Source organism: Achroia grisella, unplaced genomic scaffold (assembly GCF_030625045.1).
Source record: "Achroia grisella isolate CSIRO2021 unplaced genomic scaffold, CSIRO_AGI_Agris_v1 utg1174, whole genome shotgun sequence".
NCBI lineage: Eukaryota > Metazoa > Arthropoda > Insecta > Lepidoptera > Pyralidae > Achroia > Achroia grisella.
Genome location: NW_026712590.1, coordinates 1,893,325 through 1,904,139, shown reverse-complemented (window position 1 = coordinate 1,904,139; position 10,815 = coordinate 1,893,325). Strand labels below are relative to the sequence as shown.

The 10,815-nt window shown below is 33.6% G+C and overlaps 1 protein-coding gene across 1 annotated transcript in view; it reads right to left on the bottom strand.

Moving 5' to 3' along the window:
• Nucleotides 1-3,690: 3,690 nt before the first annotated feature.
• The window catches only part of LOC131851432 (catenin delta-2), a 41,792-nt gene continuing 34,667 nt past the window's right edge, over nucleotides 3,691-10,815 (bottom strand). Inside the window, exons 13-20 of the mRNA XM_059201934.1 lie at nucleotides 10,544-10,635; nucleotides 10,010-10,188; nucleotides 9,237-9,378; nucleotides 8,348-8,520; nucleotides 7,765-7,930; nucleotides 7,032-7,160; nucleotides 5,376-5,509; nucleotides 3,691-4,080 (exon numbers count right to left, since the gene is read on the bottom strand). Of these exons, the coding sequence (XP_059057917.1) occupies nucleotides 3,955-4,080; nucleotides 5,376-5,509; nucleotides 7,032-7,160; nucleotides 7,765-7,930; nucleotides 8,348-8,520; nucleotides 9,237-9,378; nucleotides 10,010-10,188; nucleotides 10,544-10,635 (1,141 nt within the window). The 3' untranslated portion in view covers nucleotides 3,691-3,954. The remainder of the gene's footprint in view (nucleotides 4,081-5,375; nucleotides 5,510-7,031; nucleotides 7,161-7,764; nucleotides 7,931-8,347; nucleotides 8,521-9,236; nucleotides 9,379-10,009; nucleotides 10,189-10,543; nucleotides 10,636-10,815) is intronic.

The following is a 10,815-nucleotide window of genomic DNA, read 5'->3' as shown; positions in this document are numbered from 1 at the left end:
TAAAATAAATACACTACAAACTAAAACCGATGACGGAGGGAAATCAACCGAAATAAACATTCTTAAAGCTGCATTCACAATAACATGCTCATGGGTACGATGCGAGGACGGTGGCGCCATCTGTCAAAGTTTTGCTGGTGGCGTAATTACTGCGTCAACATACAAAAATGAGTAAACATTTTAATATTCGACAGATAACAAAATATCAAGTAGCATTTTATTTTATATCAATTAAAAATTCAAGAAATTCACATAATAATAAAATAATTTAATAAAATCTCACCAGACACTAAAAACCTTATAACTAAAATTCCAATGTTGTACTTTTAAATAAAGTTAAGTTATATAGAAATTTCTGTGAATTTTAAAAGTAATTAAAATAAATTGCGCCCACTTTTAGAGTTGACTGCACTTGGTATCTTGTGACAAATGGCGTAACCGTATCACGTACGTGCAGATCAGCGACGCTCGTAAATACACGTAGATATGATTTAGCTGCACTGTAGCCTAGTGTCGACGTTAAGACATATCAGTGGAATTAATAATGCCAGTCTATTTGCGGCACCCTTACTACATTAAGTCGATACATTTTCACTCTAATTGTAATAATGAAATAACTTAGGTCACAAAAAGCAGGCGATAATCTTGTAATAAGCGGTTATTATAATCTACGGCCGCCTGTATTACACTAAATGAAATACCACATTAATAGAAAACACACAAACTTAAAATTTGATTGTACATTTAATACTGTTTATTGCTGGTTAAGACCTACTTTTGTACTTTATTTCTTTATAAATCATGATCCTTTTTATAAAATCGTGCAATAAAGAGGCAAAAACTAAATGCTTCTCACTTGTTTTTCATTCATCATTCTCATATAGTGTATCATCACCATTATAGTAGGGGTACCCAATTAATATTGCACTGTCTTTAAAAATGCGTCGCCAAAAAACGAATCATTCCAGAGCTCACACAACGTCCCATGATTAATGCATCTTAACGCTAAATATAAGACGGATATTCCTTAATATAATAAGAGGACATAGACTATATTACAATTATTCATAAAGGGTCATGGAATGGATACAAAATATTACAAAATTCTTCTTTAAACTATTCAGCCGTAGCGTTTGAAATCGAACGAAACCGTGTTACCCGTACTCGTTTCGCGAACGGCGTCGTAACGTGACAAAACTCGAGAACTTTCCTCGACATACTCACTCAGCTACGTGGTTACTACATAACTGTCGTAATAAATAATAACAGTAATATTCAAATCCTGAATATTATATATGTAAATTGCATTTAACTTGTTTAGTTATTATATCGTTATAATTAGAGATTATTAAGAATACATCGTGCGATTCCTATTCGACACAAATAGTATATATTCCATTATGGTGTCTATACATAAACGGCGATTATTAATAACGAATGACATAATGCATGCAACCTCGATGAGCCTCGATCAAATAGAAAATTCATTAGACAACACTACATGAAAATCCCGTTTTTTATTTATATTTAAAAGATACACGAATGGCACGAGTATATACATTTGGAATTGACATGTTCGCATCATGAATAAAATGGCGGCGTATAAAAAAAATGTTAGGCCTTTTGGTCATAAATGAGCCTATCATTTAGAAGCTTAATAGTACCCATTTAGTAAACAACGTAGTCACGTGTCCAGTGTACAATTTCCACAAAATGACAGCATTATTAAGTCTCTAAACAATTATATGTACAGTCATACCAATATTATAAATACAATATTCGCCAATGGTAACAATGTCTATTGTTAATTACAATAAATAATTTTTATACATATCAAGACATCAGACAATTTTTACTATTAGACGAAATATCGCATTAATCAGAGTAACAGCATCAATATTTAACGGGAAATTATTGTGAATGACTGTACAATAAGGTACATATCACACATGTCAGCAACTAAACATATTTTATACGGCTGTTGTGATTACATTGAAAATGGTAACATAAAATTTAAAAAAAACTAAACATGTACAGATGTCGACATGTCTGATTAGCCTTAATTCATTCCTATAACAAAGAAAATTTCTATATACAATGTCACTAGCAGCGGAATCCAAATTGAACGTAATATATTATGCCAGTCACGTCATTGAACGACTGGTCTTTCTATGAGTCACTGGGTCCTAGAGGTCCTATTGAAAAAAAAAACAAACTGACAACAATATTATAACACCGCGGCTGAGATAGAAAGAGACAACACATACTACTCTTTTGGAAAAATCCGCCATTGTACGTACTTATTCTTTAAGTCGATTGTTTTCTTTTATTAATAATTTCTATTGTACATTAAAGTGTTACAAACAAAAACAAACAAACTATTCTGCGATAAGTAAATTGTGCTAAGTTTGTACAACAACTGTATCTTGTGACAAAATTTTTTTAGTAGTAATATTAATAGATATAAGATAAATTAAAACTTTATTTGCAATATACAAATAAAAACATAAATGACATGTAAAAGAACACTATTAGAATAAACTTTAATATATGGATATTTGGACTTTTCAACTAGTGATATCACTAACAGAAATTTACTTTATCATGAGCAAAACCACCAGATTTACCAATAGGCAAATTACAAATACGCTAACTATAACATAAGTACCTGTGAATAATAAATACTTCTCATCTAATACGACTTCGCGAGGAATACTGCGCCGGCGCAGTTACCATAAGCTTCATGTTAATTGGTTAATTTGAATGAATGAAGACAAATTCAACACAATGATCTAAAATATAAAATAATAGATCATTGCATGGTGTCGTTCATTTTTTTGTGTAAAAATTAATTCCAGTCTAGTATTGTACCGTGTATAACTTACGACCATCTGTAGTAGATGTATTACTTACAACTGTTGTAGATATATTACACTATCATATGTATAGGATGGTATATATGATCTTATGTATATTTTAGATATATAGAATAGAATCATGAGACTAGATTTTCCCTAGCTATTCAACTAACAATAGCATCCTAATTTGTATAGATTGACCAAGGTAGATCCTATAAATTTGATAATGTATTATATACATCTTACAAAACAAGCTGCATCTAAAACAATAATGATTATAAGAAAACTATGAATTGTAAGGATATTATAAACTCGACTTTTGTGCTTTCGTTAACAAGTCGAAGTATAAATGTAATTGTAGAAAACTTGTTTAAGACATAATAATATAAATGTCTTACTATTTTTATTTTGTACGGTTATGTCTACACTACGACTTGTATACGAAAGTACGTCTACAAATCATAAAAGGTTTAATTTCGTATAACACTTGTACTACTACACAATGTAACTGTATTCCGTTCATATTACTCCCTCCCTGTATTATATTTCGTGTAAAGCGCATTTTTAACCTCCGTTACCACCACAAGAAAAGATTAAAGTTCCCTATTAATAATAAACTTCCAGCTACTACTGATATCTCAGAAAGTAACACAGGATTTTAATAAATAATTACCTAACAATATCATGTTACCTAAACATATCCAATATCAGATATTTAATATCAACCAATATCATTAATATGATTTTTACATATGACTTGTTGTTTAAATTGATAATACTTTCCTGAAAATTCTTTACTTCACGACATTCTTTAATATTCGATTTTTTTGAGAGGCATATATCAACTAATTGACATGTCATACCTGCAGTTCTATTTAAATTGAAATATATTTAGATAATATCTAATAATGCTTTAAAAGAAAGAGACAAAACGTTATTTATTAGTCAGAAGTAAAACTGATAACCATACATGACTTTTAGGGTAATTTTATAAATATCCTGTTGTAGAGGTCAGACTCCTCGCGAAGACCTCAACGACATTCGTATAAATGATGGCCACCGCTTTCTAAGCCAGTCGAGGCTCACCTACTGCATACTAACGACTGCTCGGAGGCGGCATCTGTGCCTGCACGCCCTGCAGATTCATAGGCCGCCCGTTGGGGTTGCCCATACCGAGTCCGTCTTGATAGTTGTTCACGTCCATCGTTGGGATGTCATCGTTCTGTAAATACATCGTGAATTAATACTTTTAGTACAACAAGCCCTTTTTATCAATTTAGCGTAGCAATTGTTCGGCTTCATCGTTTCCTTTTTTATCCCATATCTTTTGGGATTAGGCGAAATATTTTATTTACCTTCTATTTATCTCTGTTCGCTTTCATATGTCTATTCACTCCCTTTCTTGCGATTACATCATTCACACAGGTCATTCGTCTCGTTTTAAATGTAACTCTACCTTTATAACTATCCACTTCGGAATTTATAACTCCGTAACAAGAATTATAATATTATATACAGTAAGTTGCATATTATGTGTATGAAGCATGCCTCTTTATCACGTATTAATAGATTATTAATATGAAATACATTTTAGTAGGTAGTGCAATTTTATGTTGGTTTATGTATATTACATTTGTATATCCTTGTACTTACAAATGGCCATTGAATATTCCATTCAATTCAAATAACTCTTCAACAACACACAAAGAGGAAAAATAAATTAGACCATATATTAGCAGCGCTAAGCTTATTGCAAATTAGAGGACGCTGAGCCAATAAATTTGAACTTGTACTATGTTTTATTTCTTTATCATCTTACACCCGCTATTTGGGAACTATGAGTGAGATAGAAAGAGAAGCAAGCAACGCCCGATGACGGTGTCGCTTACAAATGGTGTCACATTTATTGGCATCGATTCGGCTTTTTAGTTTCAATTTTATTTAAACTAGCGGCACGATATGATGGTGTTTTTTATGCTTTCACCCCAATGAGGATTCATAAATATTGTTAAGAGCTTATCTGAAGGGTGAAGGGGTCACTGTATACTTTACCATATAATATATAATAGAATAAGCAACAGAATTCAGCAGAATAATGTAAGTGTAAAACGCCTTTATACTGTGCCGCTGTCATAAGCTTATTGATATTTGAATGACATCGGTCGCATGTTGTCAAAAATTGCAGTCACAACCAGAATCTACGCTTTGAAGTGTTTCATAAAATAAGTAAATAATGGAACATTTTTTTTAATTTAATATGAATGGAAAATTATTTTGTAATGTGCTAAATAAAGATAGACTTATTATAAAAGTCCAACAGGACGATTGTACAGAGACAAGTTAGGTGGTGGCACTTTCGTTATAAATATCTACATATATATTATAAAATATAATTTTACACAAATATATTATTTTATGTATAAATAAATCTGAAATAAATAGATATACAGTTTTTTTGGCCTAAGATTTTCTTTTTCTGACAACATGCGGCCGTCAAAGCGCGAGGGTGCGTTGTACCTCCCGATGCCTGCGTATGGTGCGGTCCTCGTAGCGCGTGCCGCCCGTGGAGGCCATGGGCCGGCTGAGCGTGCTGTTGGCGTTGCTGGGCGAATGCGGAGCCCCGCTGGCCGCTGACGACGGCGTTCCCTGCCCTGCTGCCCCCACAACAACCACCGTGCAATGTACACTCACACAACACTACATATACAACAGAGTGGAAACCTGAGCACCGGCTCAGTCTGGAAATTAGTATTAGCCACATATTTATTTTTTGTACCCAGAATGGCAAACAAGCTGGTAAGTGGTACATTAGCTGAAATATTGTGAATATTTACCACTCCATAGGACTTATTGTGAAAAATTATCGGATATCAACACTACAAATCGCAGTTATGATATGGATACAATAGTTACAATTCTCCAGAATGAGCAGTGACTGAAATGCTTTTCTCTGTATATATAGTCCTCTGTGATTCAACCAAAGTCATTCCGAGCAAGAAAACAATCAAAAGAAAGCACTATATACAAGCAAAGCCATTTTTACCAGAGTTGGCGAGAATAAAATTATAAGGATTTTGACTCTATATGACTTAGGAAAGTACAATTTTTACATATTTTATTAAGTAGGATAAGGAAACAGCCAAATGAGTGAAAAAAAAATCGTTCTTAATAATGATTTCATAACATTCTACTGGCAACACATGTGCGCAATAAAAAATATTTTGACGTAAGTAATTTATCAGTCACTTTCTAAAATGTTTCAAGTTTGCAAAAATGTGTGCCAATGAATATATATATATTGTGAAAGATTGTATACTATTGTACATAGTATATCTTGACTATTTTCTTGCTCTGAATGCGCCTTTTCTCTATTAATGTGTACGCATCTTACCGACCATTTCCACCAAGATTAGCTTAGGTAGGTAAGACAGTGGAGGGACCTGATCAGTTAATAATTATACATAAAACTGAATTAAAATCCAAAATGCAAAGATATTAGTTTCTTTAAAATATTCAATACTGTTTTTTACCATAAGTGACGACAATATTACAGTGTATTTAAGACATGTATTAATTTAATAATCATTAATGTCTTAATTAAGAATTAATTGTGAGTACTTGTTACTGTATTAGGCAGTTATCAGTTAGATCAATGTTCTCATAGCAGTGAGCATGAAATGGTTATCATATGAACACAATATATGAATACATTCTGTACACGACAACATTTACATAAGTAGCGAGGAAAAAATATATATTTACAAGAAATTGGACTCATTGGAATGTTTCTAAAGACTTTATTTTAATGCATTCATCATCAAGGACGAGAACGGTATGCTACTAAACAAATATTATTTAATCAGAAATCACAACTATTACTGAGAGATAGTAATACGATGTTGTAGGTCGAGACCATTTATATATAATACGGTACAATTACCTTGGAGTATCTAAGTAACTGTGTCTCATACTAGTTTTTAAGGTAAACAGCCAAATACCATGGAAATTTAATTTAACTTTAGAAACGATTTTCAAGAATCGACTTTAATCTTTCGGAAAAGTTCTTCTATAGTATCATATTAATATGAAAATACGAAATATATAACTTAAAACTAACTGTTCATGATCATAGAGTTTAATTTATATTAATCAGAGATATATTTATGTACTGACCGCTACTGTTGGAGGATCCCCGAGGCTGTGCAGCACGAGCGGGCGTTAAGAAGTCCGCTTCGCGCCAACCGTGCTTGCGGTACACCTCCCGAAGTTCCGCGTGCGACCACATCGTCATTAGAACTTGACCTGTATTTTACAATCATTATAATTATTGTAGTATATTGTTTATAAGTTCATTTGTAGAACTCAAAATCTACAGTAATATATCGAAACATATCTTTTAAAAATTCAAAATCAATCCTTTGATAAATTCAAAATAGCTACCTTTGATAAACCTTTCAGACATTGAAAGTTGGTGCTACAAGAAAAATACTACGTATGCCTATAATGATTGAATTACAGAATGATTACTTAATCACCACCACGACCGGCGACCACTTGGTCGCCTGGTGGTCGACATTCAACCATAATTAATTTAACAAAGACTATAGACAAATTATATTAATCTACTCTCAATTAGACCACAGACTTTAGCAATAAACTAAAAAGTATATATGCGTGTCTATGTCAATAATACGGTAGTGTGTGTAATGTTCGTTTATTCATTTAATGTATTTTTTATGCATAATTTAAAAAAAACCATTGCATTCGGCACTTCTTCTCTGTATAAATTATAAGTGTGCGAAATTTGATACGTCCGTCCTCGTAAATTTCATAAAAATAGGTACAAGGTTTTTAATTCACCTATTACCTATCTCCTAATATATAATTATTAGAATATACTACATACCGGCAAACTTGAGAACACGTGGCGTATGACGGTGGCGTTGCTTGGTGAGATTAAGCAGCCTCTCCACGCCACCCGCTTCTAACAACGACCGTGAGAATTCTCCGCTCTTCTTGATCACTTCGTTCAACGTCGCCAGCACCGCTGCTATCGTATCGTCGGATGTACCCTGAGTACGTACAATAAATTAATTCGTTTTGGCAACTGATTGTAGAAATTCAATTTTCTTGTTTTTAACTAGAACCATAACTGAGCGTACTTTACATGTATTTTTTTTCTAATATAAGTTGAAAAGTAGTTTCTATAATATGTAAACCGTAAATAAAAAATAGTGGCCCACAAATTGCTTTGCAGATACATATACATGCACATACAATACAATAGGTTCAAAGTAATTACTCAAATGTGGGACACCCCTTTTATTTTTTTTTAATGCCGCTCGCGTTATAATGAAGTCATCGACGATCATTACCAAATGCATTCCTATATTTTGTTTACAAAATCTGTACAATTTTTCTATTACACTATAGACAAGGTTCCAAACATTCAATCGAGTTCGTATTGGTAGCATGTGGAAAGTGGGTACCTGATCGTGCTGTTGATTGCCGCTGGGCAGTTTCTGCACGAGGTCGCGCATGGCGTACTTCCCGATGAGCTCCTTGTTCCGCTGGTCGATGGCGAGGTTTCGCAGCGCCGTCGCCACCGCGCACACCACGCGGTCCACCTCCATCCGCAGTAGCTCTACCAGGATTGGTAGTCCTACACACCGACACATACAATTCTATGTGATTTCAATTAATTTATAATTTTAGCGATGTTGCAATTTTAATACGTTCTGCGTGGGGAAAGAGTATTGTTAGAGGAATAGCAACCCCATTGCTAACAATTCACCATGTCAGGTCGACATCCACAGTTTCCCCTGGTTAATTTCTGATGAATTTGGTGGAATGATGGGCTAACTGGCCTGATTCCCCGCCAGCGTATACCCTTAGCACAAGCGGGTGCACCATTTCATTATCATCCAATACACAATATATTAATATCTATTAAACTGCATTTACAAGTGCTATAGTAAGAGACTGTTTATCAGTCTCTTACTATAGCACTTGTAAATGCAGTGGAGACGTAAGTAAATTAAATAATATTTTCTTCTTTATTCCTCATTGGTACACTCGCTATTTTCCTTAAAAACCTTAGTCACTACATTTATCTTATGCCTATTAGCTGCTCTGTATCATTCTGTTTACAAGAGATTAGCCATATTTATAATAAATAATAAGTATTCTTTATACTACAACGGAGAGTTTGAAATTGTAATACATGATAACTAAATTCTATAGGTATAAGAATTCCTATATGTATAGGAATTTTAAAAAGAATTTAGTGATCATGTATTACAATTTTAAACTCTCCGTTTATTTCACTGTAAATGACACAATGCACAATATAAATCAGAATATAAATAGGTGACCAACCCTTCTCTTTCCTGACTGCAGCGCGGATGTCTATGGAGGGTTGCCAGTAGCAAGCAGCGAGGTTCTGCAGGGCTCCAGCTGCTGCCTCCAGCGTCTCCGGGTTGGAACACGTTTGCAACAGTGCCATATATAACGGTACAACCTATAAGAAATATTTAATGTGATTTGACTGTCTCAGTGGTCTAGCGGTTTAGCACACCGCCTTACTTCCAATATTCGAGGATTCAAATCCTCGCACGATACAAATATTTCTATTCATGAGTATGATTGTTCGTATTGTATAATATACATAGAAAAGACCCAGATCGATCTGGGTTGTTTTCTATGTATATTATTTTGACGACCTCGGTGGTCTAGCGGTCTAGGACACCGCTTTACGACCGATGGTCGCGGGTTCGATTCCTCACACGGCACAAACATTTGTATTCATGAGTATAATTGTTTGTATCGGTCTGGGTGTTTTCTATGTATAATATGAATGTATTTACAAAAACAAAATATCTATGTTTGTATGCAGTATTTGTATTAGTTATCGAGTACTAGTAACACAAGCTTTAGCTAGCTTAATTTGGGTCTAGATGGCGCTGTGTGAATTATCCTGAGATTATTATTATTATTATTATTATGTATGTATTTATGAAAAAACTAAATCTGTTTATATCAGTTCTCTACCATAAGCTCTGCTTAGCTTGGGACTAGATGGCGCTGTGTGAGTTGTAGGGCGTTATTATTATTTATTTCATCTGCTTAATTTTCTTCAGTACTTTACTAACCTCTGGAGACCACAGCATTTCAGTGCCCTTGGGTACACTGTACCCAAGTTGTGGGTCGGGCGTAGTATCTCCTAATGGTTGGTTGTCTGGTTCACTCTTCCCGAGCGGACTGGTCGAGTTTGATGATGATGAACCTTCCTTTTTCTTTTTACTGCCACCAAAACAACCGAGATTCTCGCCTGTTGAATAAACAAAGCGAAATATTATAAAATGAAACTAAATCATTGCGTGAATTATGTTAATACAACTCCAAAACATATTGTACAAGCATTTACGAGCATTATCATTCTAAGGACAAGGTTGTTCTTTATTCATCAAAACATGACTAATATGAAACACTAACATTATGAAATGTGATTAAGGAATAATAAATATAATTTCTTTTTCAATGATAATTACAATTACAATTATGTAAAAGACTAACTACGTCTACAACAAATCGCATGTTCATTTCAATCACGACATAACAAATATATTTTTTATTCCAAATTTAATCTAGTTCTTGTATTCTATCGTAGTTTTACAATTACTTGCCTTTGGAAGCACTAGCTTGTATTCTGGCTTGTCCTGATGACTGTGTGGGTGGTGCTCTCGTATCGTAGAATGGATCTTCAATTTCTTGACATCTATAAAAGAAAAAAAATATATAGATGCGATATGTAAGAGTTAAATGAAGAAATAAAAATATGTAACTTATTAGATTTATTACAGAAGATGAAATATATGCTTATTTTTTCTTCCGTAATAAATATATTATATTAAGAAATGTGTAGAATCAGATGTCTTAAATCTCATTACAAAAGTTT